At 40.7% G+C, this 21,692-nt stretch overlaps 1 protein-coding gene and 1 pseudogene across 1 annotated transcript; both read right to left on the bottom strand.

Annotated features, from left to right (window-relative positions):
* Positions 1-715: 715 nt before the first annotated feature.
* On the bottom strand, positions 716-3,763 carry LOC131307127 (L-type lectin-domain containing receptor kinase IX.1-like; annotated as a pseudogene).
* Positions 3,764-18,308: 14,545 nt separating this feature from the next.
* On the bottom strand, positions 18,309-20,938 carry LOC131308409 (L-type lectin-domain containing receptor kinase IX.1-like). The gene has a single exon (XM_058335336.1). The coding sequence runs from the start codon at positions 20,736-20,738 to the stop codon at positions 18,816-18,818; it is 1,923 nt and encodes a 640-aa protein (XP_058191319.1). The 5' UTR covers positions 20,739-20,938; the 3' UTR covers positions 18,309-18,815.
* Positions 20,939-21,692: the final 754 nt, after the last annotated feature.

Genomic DNA, 21,692 nt, shown 5'->3' with positions numbered 1-21,692 from the left:
ACAAGAAATCTTGAACCAGTTAGGAAACTCTGTGATTTGTAATTGGTCATTCTTCAATGTACCCTTTTACCGAGTTCTAAAAAAAAATTTTGTTGCCTACAAATTAAAAAAATGAATGACTTTTATTTGTCCTCTTTACAAGAGTGATGCAGGTGGAGAAGAAATGGCAGAAGATGTGGTGCTCAGCTTTCAGTAACCGCTACCAATGTTGTAACTATGGGTCAAAGATGTGGCGGTGAGCTTTGAGTTTTCATGGTACCAGTGTTTGTAAAATATGGCTCAAAGACTGCATTTGACTGCTTCGAGAAGCAGCTAGCTTCACCGTTAGCTACTTCGAAGAAGTATAGGAATTGGGATCCAAGTACGTTGCCGACTTGGCACAGGAATCTCTGTTGGAAGAACAAGGAATAAAGTTTCAAAATTAAGAATATGAATAGCTTGCTTAAGTGAAGGCCAAAAGTTTTACATCGGGATGACACCGAAGCCAACAACCATCAATCTCTCCATTTAAGTACTGCCCGTGGAAATCTGTTTTGAGTTATGTCGGCTACTTCAAGTATACTCTTGCATCGCTTCTAGGAAGACAAATGGTCTCCTCATACCTCTCGAACCAACTTACACTTCATGCGAAAGTGATCTAGATGGAGCCCATGAAGCAGTAGAGAAGATGAGGTGAACCTATAAGAATGGGGAAATTGCATATCAATAGCAAAAGGGGCAAAAATTGCGTTTTTATTTTGATTGGGGAATGATTTCCTTTCACGAAAGCCATCCGACACTTACAAAGTACATCCAAAATATCAAAGAAAAGAATCTAAACAACACCTGTCAAGAAAGATAAATACATAAAGCAAAAATGACAATTTTCTTTTGTATCTCACATGAGCTTCGGGCTCTTAACACATACAGTAAACAGACCGAAAACGAGTTCAGCGATAGTGCAACTAGATTCAAATACAAGAACAATGGAGAGCCATGTGATTCCACCACAGAGAAACACCGAAATAAAGGGAAAAAAAAAACTAAAAAACTAGCAGATCAAAACACTCCTGTACCAAAAATCCGGATCACAAACCCTGGATGAAAGTGCAGCGAGCTTTGGGCTTCGGAACTCAAAACTCCGATTTCCAGCCCGATCCACACCTGCTCTCCGGTAGGCAACGGAGGGAAGCAGATAAGACGGGTGATAGACAGTGGGGGATGGTGAAGCTATGGAAGATGGCGGCGACACGACAGATGCGGCAGCAAGGAGGAGGGTACGTAGCTAGGGAGGACATGTAAAACCTCCACTAGCTAGGGAAGAAGCTAGAATAACCAGCCGGAACTGGTGGTGGTTGTGTTAAATAGAGGAGGACAAAACGATAGAGGAGGAAAAAACGATAGCGCGGGCCGTTTTGGTGGGAGAATGGGCAGTGGAGCTTGAAAACTAAGCACATGAATCGCCTATCTAATGTTAGATCGCAAATTGTGATCTGGGTGAGCACACCAAAGACCAACAATCATCAATCATTCCAATTCTTGCTCATTGAAATTCGTGCACAGTTTCACGTCCGCTGCTTCAAGTAACCTTCCCATTCCATAAAGCTCCCAAACCCATTCCACCATTCCCATTTGACATTCTAGCACATTCATATCAAAGGGCTTTCTCCCGCAAGTTATTTCCAATGCCACCACTACTCCAAAGCTATACACATCCGATTCTTTACTAGCTTTACCTGTAACCACACATTCCGGTGCCACATACCCTATGGTCCCTGCCAAAACAGTTATTTGGGACCCTTTCGCATGATCGACGAGTCTAGCTAGCCCAAAATCTCCCAATTTTTGCATTGAAGTTCCAATCCAACATCACATTGCTCGATTTAATGTCCCTATGCACTACACATTGCTCCCATTCTTCGTGTAGATAGAGCAATGCCGAGGCCAAACCTTGAGCTATTTTGTACCTTGTACCCCATGTCAACAAGCTTTTCCCTTTGAAGAGATGGAAATCTAAGCTGCCATATTCCATGAACTTGTAAACAAGGAGTAGTTCTTTCTTTACGTGGCACCAACCGATGAGTTGCACCAAATTCCTGTGCCTCAACCGGCTAATAATCTTCACTTCCGTTGCATACTCCTTTATCCCCTATTTTGACCCCTTAGATATCCTCTTGACAGCAATATAAGAGTTCAATTCACTCAAAAACCCTCTGTAAACTCCCCCAAACCCTCCCTCTCCAAGCTTTTGTTCCTCCTCAAAGTTGTTTGTCGCTCGAGATAACTGACGGTAGGAAAATTTCTTCGGCCCAGCACTAGACTCGAATTCATTTTCCCTTAACTTGTCAACTTCAGACTCATCCTCTTCTTTCGCTCTACTTTTTCTCCACAAGTCAAATCCAACCAAAACCAACCCACCAACCAAAACACCTGAGCCGACAACCAATCCCACCAGACCTCCAGGGGAGAGTTTTCGAGGTCTTTGAAAGCTTGAACTAAATTCCAAAGATTTTATAGTATTTTTCTCAAAATACATTCCTGATGAAGCTGAGAACCCAAATGTTACCCATTCAGGTAAGTAATCCCGCAAATCAATAATCAAATGAATGGTATCTTCGACCGTGCTAGTGTTAGTTAAACCAGTGAAGTATGTTACAGTACCAAACTGCAATATCATTTGATTTGAGAGAATTAACATTGATACCTACGTGAGTAACAGGACTGATACTGACCGGGTCCACACTGTTGAAATAAACAGTAAGCTTGATTGGGTTTGTGGATTTAATCTTAATTATTGGCAGCCTTTGTGGACTTTGTGGAATGGATGAGGCTCAGCCGAATTCGTGGAATTGGCAGCCCACGCTTGAAGACTTGGCTCAGCCGAATTCGTGGAATTGGCAGCCCACGCTTGAAGACTTGGAAGCCTCGCATGGCTATGAACAATTGTATGAGTTCCTCTATAAAATACAGGTTGTATTGAGAGAGAAAGTGTGAGTGGAGTAAGAGAATAAGAGAGTTACAGAGAGAGAAATTCCTCCTCTTTGTATGTTATTTTCAGATTGAACAGTTCAATATATGTGAGTGTGTTTGTGCAATTCTCTTGTGAGTTTCATACATTATAAGTGTGTGATCAATACTCCTCCACCCAACAAAGTGGTATCAGAGCCCCAGGCTCATCCGTAAAAAAAAAAATCTCTCACAAAAGAAAATACCTTCGGTATTCTACTGCTTGTGTAGCCCGCCCAGAAAGCAATTCACTCAAAATCATATTTTTGAGTTCAAGATCGTCTCAGCCACACCAGTCGGTCGCCATAAAATCCAGCAACAAAAACGAGCCGCCTCTTGTCCAGTCGAAACAACCACTGGGTTGAAGGCCAAAATTTCGAATTAATCGAAAACTTGTTTTGACACATAAACGAGTTCTTTGGACTCAGAAGTTCACCAGGGATTTTTCCGTCGCCGAAAAAATTCCGGTGTGGCCCTCACGCGCTGCTCGAAGAGCTGTTATCCAAAATTGCAGAAACAAAAATCTTATCCAAGACTCAAATTGATACCTGAGTCTCGTGCATCTCGACGATACGAAGAGATTTGTGCAAGACCCATCTTGAACGGAGGTGTACAGAGGTTGCAATTGCCGTTCGACGGAGTTGCGGCAAACACGCGTCTCTGTTTTTTCCTTGAGAAGAAGACGGAAGAAACAGAAAAGTTATAAAGGGAAAAAGAGGTGGTTGATTGGGATCTCAATTATTACAAACCAAAGAGGTAGTTGGTTGTCTGATCCCATTACTCCTACCGAGCTACTTTCCATAAAAGCTGGTCCACCGAAGGTTCAATTGCAGTCTAACTCCTGTACTTTTGAAGTTATCTAGTCAAAGTTCAAAAGTTGCAAAGATTTCACTTTGACCCCAGTAAACTAGATTCCATCATTTCTAGTTTCGATGGCTAATGGAACATCCCAAGCTGTTATTCCAAAGCTCACCAAGGACAATTATGATAATTGGTCCATCCAAATGAGAGCACTGCTGGGTGCTCAAGATGTTATGGAGATGGTAGAAGAAGGTTACGATGAACCCGCCTCAAAAGAAGCTGAAACAGCTTTAAAGGAGGAACAGAAGACCACACTTCGTGCCGAGCGAAAGAAGGATTGCAAAGCCAAGTCCATCATCTATCAAGGACTTGACGAAGCCACATTCGAGATCATCGCTTCCGCCAAAACTTCCAAAGAAATTTGGGAGAAGCTGCAGAAGACCTACAGAGGTGCTGACAAAGTAAAGAGGATTCGCCTTCAAACACTACGAGGTGAATTCGAGTCTTTACGAATGAAATCCTCAGAATCTATTTCTGAGTATTATGCTCGAATTATGGTGGTTTCAAATCAAATGAGGAGAAATGGCGAAACTCTCACCGACACGAGAGTTATAGAAAAGATCTTGCGATCTTTGGATCGCAGATTCGACTTCATCGTTGTTACGTTAGAAGAACTTAAAGACGTTTCAACCATGTCTATTGAAGAGCTCGTGGGTTCGCTGCAAGCCCACGAACAGAAGTTGCACAGAGACGATGATAGAGCCCCGGAACAAGCTCTACAAATGAAGTTATCCCTCAACGAAGGAAGGTACGAGCAAGGGGGGACATCTCAGAGGGGACGAGGCTATGGTTCCCATGGAAGAGGCTCTAGAAATTCAAATTCCAGAGGCAGAGGTGGCAGAGGATTCTCCAGAGGAGGGAATCAAAATCATGCTCCAAGAGGAGGTGGTCGAGGACAACAAAATTATGCTCCAAGAGGAGGTGGACGAGGACAACAAGGTCATAATCCACGAGGAGGAGGACAAGGCAGAAGAGGCAGTTACAACAATCGTTCGAACGTTGACAAAAGTAACGTTCAGTGTTACAATTGCGAAAAGTATGGCCACTATAGCAACGAGTGCCGGGGAAGATCAGCATCAGATCAAGTTGGCGAAATAGCCAACTATGCAGACAAGGAGCCATCAGGAGGAGATTCAATGAGTCTCATGGCACACAACCCAATCGAGCAGGATCAAGGTACATGGTTTCTTGATTCTGGAGCCAGTAATCATATGACTGGCTCAAGGCAGCTTTTTACTGAACTTGATGAAAAGGTTCAGGGAGATATTTCTTTTGGTGACCTCTCTAAAGTACCAGTTCGAGGGAGAGGTGATATTATAATCAAAAGGAAAAATGGAGATCATGCATTCATCTCTAACGTCTACTATGTTCCAGACATGAAGACTAATATTCTTAGTCTTGGACAATTCCTTGAGAAAGGCTATCAAATTAGCCTGAAGGATATGCAGCTGACGGTTGCGGATGCTCGAGGGAAGCTGATAACTCGAGTAATGATGGCGAAGAACAGGATGTTTCCGCTAACTGTTCTTCATGACACGCCAAAGTGCCTCAATGCCATTATCAATGACAAAGATTGGATATGGCATCTCAGATATGGGCACCTCAACTTTGAAAGCTTGAAGCTGTTGGCGAATAGGAAGATGGTTAAGGGCTTACCTCATATTCAACGTCCAAATGAGGTATGCGAAAGCTGCATTCTTGGCAAACAACACCGCAATAACTTTGGAAAGCAAGTTGATTGGAAAGCATCTATGCCTCTCGAGCTAGTACACACAGCTGTTTGTGGTCCATTAAAGCAAATCTCAAACGGTCAGAACAGATACTTCCTCACGTTTATCGACGACTATAGCAGAAAGACGTGGGTATACTTTCTGAAATTGAAGTCAGAAGTATTTGAAAAGTTTAAAGAGTTCAAAGCTCTTGTTGAGAAAGGAAGCGGCTACCACATTAAGACATTGCGGTCAGACCAAGGAGGAGAGTACACTGGAGATCAATTTGAGGGATTCCTTAGGCAACAAGGAATCAGACACCAGTGCACACCTGCCTATACTCCTCAACTAAACGGTGTAGCTGAGAGGAAGAATCGCACCATTCTCAACATGGCTAGAAGCATGTTGAAAGATAAAGACATGCCCAAGAGATTTTGGGCCGAAGCAGTTCAGTGTGCAGTTTATCTACTGAACAGGTGTCCTACGAAGAATGTGCAGTCGAAGACACCACAAGAAGCATGGTCCACTCACAAGCCAGGTGTGGGTCATCTCAGAGTGTTTGGTTGTATTGCCTATGCTAAAGTTCCGGAGGCTAACAGAACCAAACTCGAAGACAAAGGAGTTAAGTGTATCCTTGTTGGATATGGTGACAGAACGATGGGATACAGGTTGTATAATCCCATCACTCAGAAAGTGATTTTCAGCAGAGATGTCATTTTCGAGGAAAATGAATCCTGGAGCTGGGGTCAAATAGAAGCTACCAAGAATATGGAGCTAACACTTGAAGATGAAGAACAGGTTCAAACCAAAGATGTACCTGGTAGACCAGAAGATCAACCAGCATCTTCCCGTGGTTTCTCTTCACCACAACAAGGTGAACCATCCTCACCAGTTGAACGAGAAATTTCAGACATGAGGCCCAGAGGAATTCGGAACTTGAATGATCTGTATCAGAATACAGATCAGATGGATGCAGATTTTACCATGTTCTGTCTGCAAATCAGTTGTGATCCAGTTAGTTTCGAGGAAGCTACCCAAGAAGGAAAATGGAGGAAGGCTATGGATGAAGAGATTCAGTCCATAGAGAAGAACAAGACTTGGGAGCTGACTAACCTCCCAAATGGTCACAAGGCAATTGGAGTAAAGTGGATCTACAAAGCTAAGAAGAACGCTCAAGGAGAGGTTCAGAGATACAAGGCAAGGCTTGTAGCAAAAGGATACAAGCAAAGAGAAGGCATCGACTATGGCGAAGTATTCGCCCCTGTTGCCAGGATGGAGACAATCAGGCTAATGATCGCATTAGCTGCTCAGAAGAGATGGAAGATCTACCAGTTGGATGTCAAGACAGCATTCCTGAATGGATTTCTAAAAGAAGAAATCTATATTGAGCAGCCACTTGGATATGTGAAGAAAGGTCATGAAGACAAAGTGTACAAATTGACGAAGGCGCTATACGGGCTGAAGCAAGCGCCTCGTGCATGGAATACCAGAATTGATAAGTACTTCCAGGAGAATGGATTCGAGAAGTGCCCCTATGAACATGCACTCTATATGAAGAAGGAGACTGATGGAAGCCAGCTGTATGTATGCCTCTACGTTGATGACTTGATTTTTACAGGCAACAATCCAGCCATGTTTGAAGCATTCAAGAAGACAATGTTTCAAGAGTTCGAAATGACGGACATCGGACTTATGGCTCACTTCCTAGGCATTGAAGTGACGCAAAGTGACGAAGGAATTTTTATCTCTCAAAGCAGGTATGCCATGGAGATACTGAAGAAGTACGGGATGGAGACATGCAATCCTGTGACGACTCCAGTCAACAGTGGACTGGAACTGAAGAAAAGTGATACTGGGAATGTTGATCCAACCTATTTCAAAAGCTTGGTTGGAAGTCTGCGATATCTAACCTGTACTAGGCCAGACATACTCTATGGTGTTGGGCTAGTCAGTCGATACATGGAGACGCCAGATCAGTTACACTTGTTCGCAGCAAAGCGGATTCTCCGCTACATCAAAGGAACTCATAATGACGGACTATTCTATCAGTCAGGCGGTGACCTGAATCTTTCCGGCTATTCAGATAGCGATTGGGGAAGAGACTTGGATGAAAGGAAGAGCACAACAGGGTTCGTTTTCTTCATTGGAGATACTGCCTTCACTTGGACATCCAAGAAGCAAGCGATTGTGACATTGTCATCTTGTGAAGCTGAGTATGTTGCCGCTAACTCAGCTGTCTGTCATGCTATATGGTTAAGGAATGTGCTGAAGCACTTGGGCTTTCTGCAAAAATTGCCCACAGAGATCTATGTCGACAACCGCTCTGCAGTTGCGCTTGCAAAGAACCCGACTCATCATGAAAGAAGCAAGCACATCGATACCCGCTACCACTTCATCAGAGAGCATGTAAAAGCAAAGGAAGTGGAGTTAGTTTCTTGTAGGACATATGATCAAACAGCAGATATCTTTACGAAGCCCCTCAAACATGAAGCTTTCGTCAAAATGAAGACAATGCTTGGAATGAAGAATCTCTGAGAATCAAGCTTAAGGGGGGATGTTGAAATAAACAGTAAGCTTGATTGGGTTTGTGGATTTAATCTTAATTATTGGCAGCCTTTGTGGACTTTGTGGAATGGATGAGGCTCAGCCGAATTCGTGGAATTGGCAGCCCACGCTTGAAGACTTGGCTCAGCCGAATTCGTGGAATTGGCAGCCCACGCTTGAAGACTTGGAAGCCTCGCATGGCTATGAACAATTGTATGAGTTCCTCTATAAAATACAGGTTGTATTGAGAGAGAAAGTGTGAGTGGAGTAAGAGAATAAGAGAGTTACAGAGAGAGAAATTCCTCCTCTTTGTATGTTATTTTCAGATTGAACAGTTCAATATATGTGAGTGTGTTTGTGCAATTCTCTTGTGAGTTTCATACATTATAAGTGTGTGATCAATACTCCTCCACCCAACACACACCACCATTCTGAAACGTATCAAACTTCACAGCAACAAAAGGGCTAGTGGGTACTATTGTAACTGGGTCAAGCGGGTGGCCTATTGCACCACCACTTGTTCAATTTGTACTATTGTAGACGTTTTCATCTTGAGGGCCTATGTTTTTCAGGTTGAAGGTTAGTGTTTTCGATTCGGGAATAAGAAACCAGAATACGGAGAGAGAAGAAACCAAAATTTGAGAGTAGTAGATGGGCGCCATACTTGTTAGGATGGAGCCAGGACATTCATTAGGAAGGAGTCGATTTTACATGTTCGATCTTTGATGTCCTATGTAATACACCTTATTATTATTCTATTCATTTGATTTGATTGCGTGTCAGGGAGAATTCTAAGAAATTCTGGGAAAAAGTAAGGCAAAAACTCTTCGAACCAGTGCCAACTTTGAGCAAAAGTGAGCAAGGCAATTTCTTTAGCCCCCAATTTTATTTTATTTTTCGAAAGAGGGGGTCCCGAAAGGTATGTAGTACATCCTTTTAATATAAGTCTACCAAAAAAAATATCCATTCAAATTGAGCCCATAAACTAAAATTTCCGCAAAAGTTGTCATGATGTATAATTTTTGAACTTTATTGTTCACTAATTAATAACCATTGTTTTTGAAGTCTTTTAAATCATTTTACTTGCGATGTACATGTGTACCCCTTAGTTGTAGGTGCTCGTTCTATTTTCATTTCAATGGGGCGGGCCTCGGCCCTAGGTACATATGACCGGCCCTTTAATTGGGTGGGTGTCTCAGTGATACAAACAAAGAAAAGACGAACTCCAATCACATCCCCTATCACCTAAAGTCAATCCTTGGGAAATAGAATCGAAGAATCTACCTTTATTGTTTGTGGTGGAGGATCCGGGTCGTTACATGCATTGTTTCGAATCAATTAAATCTGTTTTAGTTTTATTGATGAATTTACTACTGGTGTCACAAATCTGTTCTATTTTGATTATTAATCAAATTGCTCCTTTTGCCATGGATAACTCTTACAAGGACACGTGTCAAATATCTCATTTTTCTAAATTTATTAATCTTTTGCGAAATCATCCTCCGTAGAGTATGATTTGCGTGTCAATCTTAAGATTTAGATTCTGAAGTATATCTAATAATAGTATCTCATTAGTGAAGTCATCCCACGATATTTCAGATTATAAACTATTTTGAAGATAGAGTTGAAGTCTATTGTTCAACTATTTCGTTTTCATTTTCATTTACATTTACATTTATTAAGTTGTACTGTTGTAATGAATAATTTTTTCAGTAGCTGTTCTAAAAGAGCTCTAAGTGCTAAACTCCTATCGAACATCCGCCAAATAATAACCTCATTTTTTAATAAGTTATGTGTCCAAACTAACTTACGCACATCTCGATTAATTGGGGCTAACGACTTGTAACAATTGCTTGATTGTTTATACATATGCTTACTGTATTAGTTTAGTGTCACAGTAATATAACTATTATTTATTTTTTATTGAAGAGAATCAAGATTTCGAGTTGATTATTGTTTTGCGGCCACTACCAACACAGCTCTTTTGACATTTTAGAGATTGCTCATTAACTCACCCACGACGGCCATTGGGGTAATATTTCATATTCCTGATTTTTTTTTTTTTTATACTCGCTAAAGGGTGCAAGAGGGATAACCCTGCATCCCCCCTGAAATGTAAAAAATTGTGTTGGTTGCTAAGGGTGAAAGTGTGACAGGGCTCCCCTCTTTAAATTACTTTGGGTTGCAAATTATGTAAATCTTTGTGCTGTTGTTTTTTTTTTTTTTTTTTCCGTTAAGGGTGCAAATGGGACACCCCTGCATCCGCCTTGAGTTGTGTGAAGTTGATTTGTTGTGGTGATTATAAAAGGAGAAAGTGTGATGCGATGGGAAAGGCAAATCGAACTGAGGCTTATTTCACACACAAAAAAGTGACAAAATTTCAGATGCCGAATCATCGTTGCAGTTAGTGAAACTTCGAGCATACGCGTATATACTTGTGTAAATTTCAAAAGCCGAATCATCACTGCCGTTAGTTATTTGGGAATTTTAATCTTGACTCCGCCACTGGTGGTACGCACTCACACCCCGCCTTCTTGCCAATTCTAGTTGAGGGTACAAATAGGCATTACAATTTACAAATACTCTTAAGGCTCAGTTTCGATGAATGGAATTTTCAGTACGTAGGAATAAGAATATGATTACTAAGAATCAAATTCCTAGGAATTTTAAAGAGTGGGTGTGAGAACCCACCTAAGGATAAAAAAAGACCCACATTGGGAATTTCTAAGAAGATGAAATGGTATATATGACGATGCCCACCAGCTACTGTATTACTTAAGGTTAACCTTTTGAGCCACGTGGTTAGACAAATGGTTAGCAAGTCAGCTGGCATATATACTTGCAGTTAGTGAAACTTCGAGCATACGCGTATATCCTTGTGTAAATTTCAAAAGCCGAATCATCACTGCCGTTAGTTATTTGGGAATTTTAATCCTGATTCCGCCACTGGTGGTATGCACTCACACCCCGCCTTCTTGCCAATTCTAGTTGAGGGTACAAATAGGCATTACAATTTACAAATACTCTTAAGGCTCCGTTTGGATAAACGGAATTTTCAGTACCAAGGAATAAGAATATGATTATTATGAATCAAATTTCTAGGAATTTTAAAGAGTGGGTGTGAGAACCCACCTAAGGAAAAAAAAAGACCCACATCGGGAATTTCTAAGATGAAATGGTATATATGACGATGCCCACCTGCTACTGTATTACTTAAAGTTAACCTTTTGAGCCACGTGGTTAGACGAATAGTTAGCAAATCAGCTGGCGTGTGTCGTTACAGTTGGCATCAGAGCACAATCCTGGTCTACATAGTAGGGACCAACTCTAGAATCTGGTACGAGCACACTGATTGTACTGTACATAACAAGTACCACATCATAACCACCAGGGGAAGGTTGTTGGGCCAATACAACGAGAACGTTGCGTCTTAAGTGGGGGAGATTATGAGAACCCACCGAAGGAAAAAGTGTCCCACACCAGGAATTTCTAAGAAGATGAAATGGTATATATGACGATGCCCACTAGTTACTATATATCTTGAGATTAATCTTTTGAGCCACGTGATTAGGCGAATGGTTAGCAGGTCAGTTGGCACATGTCGTTTTAGTGGGAATAGAAATATGATTACTATGAATGAAATTCCTAGGAATACAAGTGTCGCGCCCGAATTTTCCCACGAGCGCCCGAAGACAGACGAGAGAAATTCTCGGCTCATGTGCTGTGACGAAAAATGCTCGTTTGTGCTTATTTAAATTTGGACAACTGGGACTTGCTTTTTAAAGATTTAGAGTTGCCACTTAACATAAAACCAGATGCGTTAAGTCACCTCCAAATTCAAAAAGTATGCATATGGCAAGGGTTTTGCTTTTGAAAATTATTTTGCTTTGCCATGCCAGAAAGTGACTCCTTTTGCCTTTGGTTTGCGAAAACAGAGATTGGGTTCGGGGATCTACTGTTACGTGTAAGGAAGTCATAAAATTGATATTTTTACAACATCTTACCCCGGCCTTTCGGTACTAACTTCTCAATATTAACCTTTTTAAGAAAACAAATTATCCTTGGCCTTTTTGGGAATAAACTGACAGAAAAATATGCGAACAGGTATAAACTATATAATGATGGATATGCTGGATAATAAATAAAATGCTTCGATAAATTTGATAAAGCTAGAATTTCGATAGCAGGCAAGAGGGAGCCTATCCAAAGACACTACGTCCCCAATTTATGTCACTGAATCGAAATATAATACGCTCAGCTTTATCGAATAATCAAAGATAACAAAATTGGCATTTTGAGGCACTAGATAAAGGAGTACTGCTATGGGTACCGACGGTACCCATAGGGAAAATGCACCGACGGCCACCGGACGGCCGTCTCCGGTCACCGGACGGCCGATCCGAGCCGTCCAAAAATTTTAAAAAATAAAACCGAGTGGCCTTACGCGAGAATCAATGGCATCCGAGGTGTGTAGGGTACTTGATCCGAGCACCCATTTTTCGTGTATATTTGTATATACGTGTATATACACGAAAAAGGGGTACTCGGATCAAGTACCCTACACACCTCGGATGCCATTGATTCTCGCGTAAGGCCACTCGGTTTTATTTTTTAAAATTTTTGGACGGCTCGGATCGGCCGTCCGGTGACCGGAGACGGCCGTCCGGTGGCCGTCGGTGCATTTTCCCTATGGGTACCGTCGGTACCAATAGGATTTCTGCTAGATAAAGGGGGGGTCGATGATTGCTCAAACCGTACCCAAGTCCTATACCCCGTTTGCTTCAAAATGCTAATCAGGCTATTTAACGTATTGCATCCTAAAAGCAAGACATCGAGGCGGCCGACTTAGCAGCTTACTTACCTAACCTCGACGCTCACGATCTTTGAATGGATGCTAATGTTGTTATAATAACCCCGGGCGTTTTGATAATAAGCTAGGCAGGTCGATGCTGACATGACAATAGGAGCCCGAACTTAATCGGGGGTTGTATACACAGCCCTAACTTGCGAAGCTTATTGCCAAAAAGCTAGCATTATTCCCGAATTTTGGAAAAGGTTTTTGAGAAATAAAAATAAAAGGAGAAGAAAGAGAATGCTGAATGCTGATTTTATTGCTTGGCAGGGTAGAACCCCGGCTATAACTGCTACATTTTGCTACCTTGGTGCAGAGATTACAATGGCTTAGGAAAGCTGCTAATGGGGCTGCCTAAACTAAAATGTATGGAGTTGGGGGTATGTGGGATTTTTAGAGCAAGGGGTGGACAGGAGATTTGGATTTTCTCTCTCTAAAAACCTTCTGAAAGCCGTGGAGCTATATTTGAGATTTCTCAAAGCTCCCTCGAACCAGGGAAGAGCACTGGCCTTTTATAGGCAAAACTTGGTGGAGGTCACATAGTACTATGAGACCTTGAGGTCGCATAGTACTTTTGTGTGGGCGGCAAGTATTGTCGCCTCTATTGACCAATCAGGTGTCTCCAATCTTCTGGCCAATCAGGGAGCTTCCTTTGCCTTCAAGAAAAGAAAAAATTTATTAATAAAATTGCACGTAAATCGAGGCAGTGCTTGGGTGACTGCCGGAGGCCGATCGAGGCCCGGTTAATGTCATTTTTCTCGTATTGATGCGAGGATTGCAACGGTGAGGTTCGTGTTGCCTGATTACTGCCGGATAAGATGTTGCTTATATGGTGGAGCTGCCATTTAGAACATGTGGCGATGCTAATGCGGTGCCTTGAACACTTCGGGACGTGGTTTGATTAATGTTAATGCTGTCGTGCCTTGATTGAAAGTGTAGTACTAATGTTTGTGCTGCAATTGAAGCTGCTATGCTTTGGATTGCTGCTGTTGCCGTGCCAATGCCATCAGAGTTGCTGTGCTCGGATTGGATGCTGCCATCAGAGTTGCTGTGCTCCGAATTGCTGTTTGAATGTTGCTATTGGAGTTGCTGAATTCCAAATTGCTGCTTGGATGCTGCTGTTGACAATGTTCAAGCCATTAGAACAACACAAAATGCAGTTGCCAATGTCCGAGCCCTTTCGAACAACACAAAGTGTGTTTGTAGTGCTTTTGCTGATATTGCCGATGTGATTTTGCTGATATTGCTACTGCTGAATGTTGATATTGTGCTACTATCAAGTGCTGATGCTGAATGCCGATGCTGTGCCGTTATGCTAATACCAAGACTGCTTAGGCTGTCGGGCCTGTACTGTCCTTTCTATTGGGAATATGAGGGATGCTGGAAATATTGCAGAATTGCTTAAGAATGCGTTCGAGGCCTGCCCGGGCTCCCAAATATTATCTGAGAGATGTATTTGAGATCTGTTGATAGCGCGATTTGAGATCTGTTGATAGCGCGAGCCCTAGCTTATCTTCATGACCAGTGCGTTCCACATGTTCTCCATCGTGATGTCAAACCTAGTAATATCCTACTGGATGATGACTACAATGCCTATTTATCCGATTCTGGGTTTGCTAGGCTCTTGGCTATGAATGCTACAATAGGAGTGGCCGGAACTTTTGGGTACGTTGCTCCGGAATACGCTATGACTTGTCGTGTCTCTAACAAGACAGATGTATACAGTTATGGCGTGGTTCTGCTTGAGTTGATCTCAGACAAGAAAGTCCTTGATCGGTTGTTTTTTACTTTTGGAAATGGATTTAATATCATTTGGGGGGGGTGGGGGGGGGCATACTGATTCAGCAGGGACGTGCCAAGGAATTCTTCACTGCTGGCTGGTTGGCGTTATCGAATATTGCTAATGTTACTGAAATGTATCCGAGGGCTGCTGCGGTACTCAGATACTGCTGATGCTGTTTTGAAATACTTTCGGGGTTTTGCTGTGGCGCTTGAATGTTGTTGATGCCGTTAAAACTTACTCGAGGGTTGCTGTGGCACTCGAATACCGCTGTGTTGCTTTTTAACATGCATTCGAGGCTTGCCGGGGCGCTCCAACGTTGTTTGTGATCAATACCATGTCATGCAGGGGCATTTGATGCTGCTGATTTGTTTTGTGTATAAGAAGCTGATTTTAGGGTGGTGGGGCAAAATGGGGTGTCAACAAGAAGGATTAATTTAGTAATTTTATGTGGGAATCAATAATTTTGGAAATTTATCAAAGTCAATATTTTCTTTTTTACTTGATTGAGCTAGGAATTTAGGATTCTCATGAGGTAAGGGAGGGATTAGATTCCCACTCAATCTAGTAATGTGATTCCTAGCCGGATGTGTCGTCAGGAATCACAATCCTATTCATATCTTTTTCAAAACATGAAAATCTTGAATGTGTGGCATCACATTTCTATTCATGTTCTTTCCAAACGTCAGAATCATAGAAGTATGGTACTACATTCTCATTTCTCCTTCAGATTCCTGCCATCCAAACTGAACCTAAAAGGTTGAGGTTTGACTAAGTGCCTATTTGGGCGCTTCATTTACACCTTTTTAACTTCTACTTTTTCAATTTTGGGTGTTTGGCTGGTGGGGAAGAAAAAGGTTTTGGGAAAATGATTTTTCCAATTTTGAAGATGCAAAGCAGAAGTCAAAAACAAGGTCGGAGGTCCTTTTACACTTCTCATTTTCCACTTCTGATGAGCTAAGAGGAGAAAAGACCAAATTATCCTCTATATTTGGTTTTAAGACTCTCTTAGGGTACTTATTGAAAGGTTTTAGAGCCAAAATTTTACTATGACCATCTAGGATAAAATAATCAAAAAAATAAAATCTTAACATTGGTTAAAATGTATTGAAAATTTGAGCAATTAATTTTTTAATCATATTTTTTAATATATAAATGATGTAAAAAAAAATTTTTTTTAGGAGAAAGGTGTAAAAAGTTGTGTGCGCAGAAACAATTAAAAACGAAAAAATTTTAAAAAATTGATTAGACCATTATTTATACATAGTATATCCCATAATAAATAAACAAGGGCAACATGGTAAAAAATCAAGTCATAACTCATTTTCATCACATATCTTCTAAACACTACACCTGTTGCAAAATGCATTCTGTACATATCATCCAAACACTCTATTAAAATTCAAAAACAAAATGCATTCTGCACATATCATCCAAATACTCTACCAAAATTCAAAAAGTCATTCTGATCATAATCTAAAAAGTCAAAAAGTTAAAAATAAAAAACCAAAATTAGGCTTCCAAATACCCCTTAAATTTTGCAGAGCCAACAAATGGGAGTTATTAACAGAAGCGACTCAGCACATTAGTTTGTAAAGTAAGGAATGAGACAATATTCTTCACAATGAGATTACTTCGTTTATTGAAATCCTCAGGGGAGGCCAGTGATACAAAAATAACAAATGGACTGGAAGGGTTGCAAGCCTCTTTCACTATCAGCGGTCAAGATTCCGGTCAACTTACGGCCTTCAACTGCTACATGAACGGACGGACCGGAAGACTGGTACCCAGACGGCCAGACCGGACTATTGAAGTTACGCAGCTGCGGCTTGGGGCTGAAAATACAGTTACTATAATCCACCCAATGCATGGCGAGTCAATTCTCTATACTATTCAGGAATCTCTTTCACTCTCTCTAGCTTTTTTTTTTTTCAAAACAATAACAGGTATTCATCAAGAGGAAACTCTATCTTTAAACGTGGGATCAAGAAACCAACAGAAGGGGACTCAATCGAAAGACTCTAGCTTGAATATATGTGATGCATCGGTAGTTTTGTCTGCACATACATAGAGGTTGTATTGAAATCAAAATCTTTTTTCTCATACTGTACGTTACCAATGAAATGTTCAGTTATAATTTGGTTAAACTTCTATACATGAGGGTTGCAGTCGTGAATTTCAGGTTCACGGCAATTGGGAGCCATTGGTGATCAACAGTTCAAGTACGGATACATCTATATCACTTCTGTATTGAATTTTCAGAAGTTGATTGAAATCAAAATTCTCCTTCTTTGGGAAGAACAATGACCAATCCAACATAAATCATGACTAGTTCAAAAATATTTACATTTTGAGGTATACCCATTTAGGGTTGTTCAAGAAAAACAGAGAACCGTGAAATCGGTCTGGACCGAATCGATCCGTGCTTTTTGGATTTTGTCCGTAGATTAATGGTCCGGACACGGATTCAAAAATTAAAAAATCGTAAGATACGGATTAGGATTGGATTTTCATTTCAAAATCGCGGATTAATCGAACCGAACCGTACCGGACCATGAGATATTTAAAAAGATAAAAAAAAATATATGTGTGTAATATTTATAAATAATTATAACTTTACTAATTGTTATGTTTTTTTTTTAACAATTTTGCATTAATGTGACAATATCTAAAGCTTAAGGGGTAAACTGTTAGTATTTTGTAAAAAAGAAAACGTAAATAGATATACACACACAGTACTCCGAAGTTCGAAAGCCAAAACCCATAATTTTTTTTGATTGTTGCCTTACTGCGCTGGAATCTGGATTTAAACTAGTTATCATAGTGTAATGTTATGGCATGTAACTAATAAGTGTTTGCACTTTGTATTTTAGTTGGCAATAGCATTATTTTATTTTTATGGAAAGAAATCTGTGGATAAAACCCGAACCGAATTGTGACTCGCGGTTCGGATTGGAACCGAACCGTAAGACTTTTAGATTAGGATTGGATTGCATTTTCTAAAAATCGTGAGATACCGATTAGGATTAGACTCATAGAAATCCGATGCAATCCGGACCGTAAACAGCCCTATACCCATTGGGTTGAGTCTCCGCCGTCATGGTTGCTTGGTTCCCTGTCTAGGAACAAGTCTTCTACTTGATGTATTTTAATTGAGATTAAAACAAATGTCTTCTGTTATCGTTTGGGGATATAAAAAAAAAAAAGACAAGGCGATGGTGCCTGAAAGTTAAAAACTTGCATGACTACTCTTATGGCAGGCCAATAGGAAGACAAATGCGAAAGTGATCTAGATGGAGATCATCAAGCAGTAGAAGAAGAGGTGAACCTATAAGAATAGGGAAATTGCATATCAGTAGCAAAAGGGGCAAAATTTGTGTTCTTATTTTGATCGGGGAATGATTTCCATTCGCGAAAGTCATCTGGCACTTACAAAGTACATCCAAAATATCAAAGAAAAGAATCTAAACACCGTCCATCAATAAAGATAAACACATAACGCAAAAGGGATAATTTTCATTTGCATATACATAAGCTTCATGCTCTTAACGCATACAGTAAATAGACCGAAAACAAGTTCAGCAATAGTACAACTAGATTCAAATAAAAGAACAATGGAGAGCCATGTAATTCTACCACAGAGAAACACCGAAATAAAGAAAAACAAACAAAAAAAAAAAACCTCATAAACTAGTAGATCAAAACACACCTGTACCGAAAATCCGGATCTCAAACCCTGGATGAAAGGCCAGCGAGCTTTGAGCTCCGGAACTCCAAACTCCAATCTCCAGACCTGATCCACGCCTGCTCTCTGGTAGACGGTGGAGGGAAGCGGATAAGGCAGTGGGTGGTTGACAGTGGGGGATGGTCAAGCCATGGAAGAGGGAGGCAACTCGGCGGTGAAGGGCAGTGACACGACAGATGAGGCAGCAAGGAGGAGGGTAGCTCGGAAAAGGAAGAGATGGAGATTATTGTGAAACAAGTACAAATGGGGTCCGTTCAAAAAAAAAAAGAAAAGGTACAAATGGGGAAAAAATCTCAAGGAGGATATGGAAAACCCCCACCAGGGAGGGAGAATAATTAATCAGCCAGAACTGGTGGTGGTTGTGTTCAATAGAGGAGTAAAAAACGATAGCGCAGGCTGTCTTGGTGGGAGAATGGGCAGTGGAGCTTGAAAACTGAGCACATGAATCGCCTGTCTCATGTTAGGTCGCATATTGTGATCTGGGTGAGCACACCAAAGACCAACAATCATCAATCGCTCCAATTCTCGTTCATCAAAATTTGTGTCTAGTTTTGCGTCCACTGCTTCGAGTATTTTTCCCATTCCATAAAGGTCCCAAACCCATTCCACCATTCTCATTTGACATTCTGGCACCTTCATATCAAAGGGTTTTCTCCCGCAAGTAATCTCCAACGCTACGACTCCAAAGCTGTAGACATCTGATTCCTTACTAGCTTTACCGGTTACCACACATTCCGGTGCCAAGTACCCTATGGTCCCCGCCAAAACAGTTGTTTGGGACCCTTTCGCGTGATCGACGAATCTAGCTAGCCCGAAATCTCCCAATTTGGCGTTGAAGTTCGAATCCAACATCACATTGCTCGATTTTATGTCCCTGTGCACTACACATTGCTCCCATTCTTCGTGTAGATAGAGCAATGCCGAGGCCAAACCTTGGGCTATTTTGTACCTTGTACCCCATGTCAACAAGCTTTTCCCTTTGAAGAGATGGAAATCCAAGCTGCCATTTTCCATGAACTCGTAAACAAGGAGTAGTTCTTTCTTTTCGTGGCACCAACCGATGAGTTGCACCAAATTCCTGTGCCTCAACCGGCTAATAATCTTCACTTCCGTTGCATACTCCTTTATCCCCTGTCTTGACCTCTTAGATATCCTCTTGACAGCAACATAAGAATTCAATTCGCTCATAAACCCTCTATAAACACCACCAAACCCTCCCTCTCCAAGCTTTTGTTCCTCCTCAAAGTTATTTGTCACTCGAGATAATTGACTGTAGGAAAATTTCTTCGGCCCAGCACCAGACTCGAATTCGTTTTCCATTAACTCAACTTCAGACTCATCCTCTTCTTTTGCTCTACGTTTCCTCCACAAGCCAAATCCAACCAAAACCATCCCACCAACCAAAACACCCGAGCCGACAACCAATCCTACCACACCTCCAGGGGAGAGTTTTTGAGGTCTTTGAAAGCTTGAACTAAATTCCCAAGATTTTATAGTATTTTTCTCAAACAGCTTCCCTGTTGCAGCTGAGAACCCAAATGTTACCAATTCAGGTAAGTAATCCCTCAGATCAATAATGAAATGGATGGTATCTTCGACTCTGCTAGTATTAGTAGAACCAGTGAAAACCACGCTTAAATTGTGCGAACTTGAATCATACCTAATCCAAGCCTCGTTCTCTATCCCATGAGTTATGTTACAGTGCCAAACAGCAGTAACATTTGATTTAAGAGAATTGACATTGATACCTACGTGAGTAACAGGACTGATACCGACTGGGTCCACACCACCGTTCTGAAACGTATCAAACTCCACAGCAACAAAAGGGCTAGAGGGTTCTTGACCATCATTTTTAATTGGCAGACCTATTGTACTACCATGTCCATAATCTAACAACTCTGACCCCTTTGGAGCGAGAAAGAAGGCAATTCCATCGCCGAAATGAGGAAGACCTTTGGAATCAATCACGAAAGTGAAATGGGTAGAGAAATCTGTTAAGTTTCCAGTGGATTTATCCCAAAGGTGAAGGGGATCGATGTAAATGGCCTTACCTAATCTTTGCGTCAAATTGGTTCTTTCATCGGAAGTGACTTGGAGGCCTCGGGATGAGATGTAGGCATCTTGGATTGGCTTTATGTAGATGTTTTGATGTTGAGGGCGTATGTTGGCCAGGTTGAAGGTTAGTGTTTCTGATTCCGGAATAAGAAACCAGAATAAGGAGAGAGAATATAGCAAAATTTGGGAGTAGCAGATGGGCGCCATGGCTGCTATTAGGACGGAGCCAGGATGTTCATTCGGATGGAGTTGAATTTACATGCTCCTTGATGTCCTATGTAATACATTCGAAGCCACAAGAGCTTTCTTTTTTTCTGAAGCAAAAGGCGCAGTTTTACTTCATAAAAAACTAACGTCTTCTTCCTTCTTCGGTTTTTTTCTTTCTCTGATATGTCTCTTCTTCTGTTTTGTTTCTTTACCAGTATTCTTCTGCCTCAAACTTGAGCATTATCAAACTTAAGGTCCTAGCTTGGATAAATAACTCAATTAACTTAATTTTTTTCTGTTAAAAAAAATTGACTTAATTTTTTTTCTTTATTCAAACTTTTTCCTCATTTGTTAGTTTTTTCGTGTCAAATGTTTGTGAATTATTGAATTGTCTCGACGAGGGATAAAAAAAAATGTAAAGAATCACGGTGGAAACTCAATTTTTTAAATAAGATGAAAAAACTCAAAATATTAGTTGTCCTTTTGATTTATAATTGTCCTTATTCAAAAAAAATCATGTTTCGAACACAATTTTTTACTTGTTCGATTATTCTTGTTGAGATGAATATTTTTTTGGGACTTTTTTTGTTTGGTGAACTCAAATATTATAAAGCAAGCCAACTGGTCCTTGTCAATTTCAACTGTGAACTCAAATATTACATTTGTTGGTCAAAAAAAAAAAAAGAGAAAGAAGAAATAGAAAGAGGAAACGTTGGTAAAAAAATAAAAATAAAAAGGGAATTAACTTCTACACTCCCTTTTTTACTACATACACTCCATTTTTTGTCCTTATTCATGTGAATTTACTTTTTTACCCTTCCATAAGTTCACTTTTTTACACATTAAGAGGCAATAGAGTAAATTCACACCAAATAAAGACAAAAAAAAGAAGTATTTGTGGTAAAAAAGAGAGTGTTGAAGTCAATTTCCATAGAAAAACAGAAAAAAAAATGT

This window comes from Rhododendron vialii, chromosome 11a, assembly GCF_030253575.1.
Source record: "Rhododendron vialii isolate Sample 1 chromosome 11a, ASM3025357v1".
Lineage (NCBI taxonomy): Eukaryota > Viridiplantae > Streptophyta > Magnoliopsida > Ericales > Ericaceae > Rhododendron > Rhododendron vialii.
The sequence above is the reverse complement of the archived record's forward strand: the minus strand, read 5'-3'. Positions and strand labels throughout refer to the sequence as shown.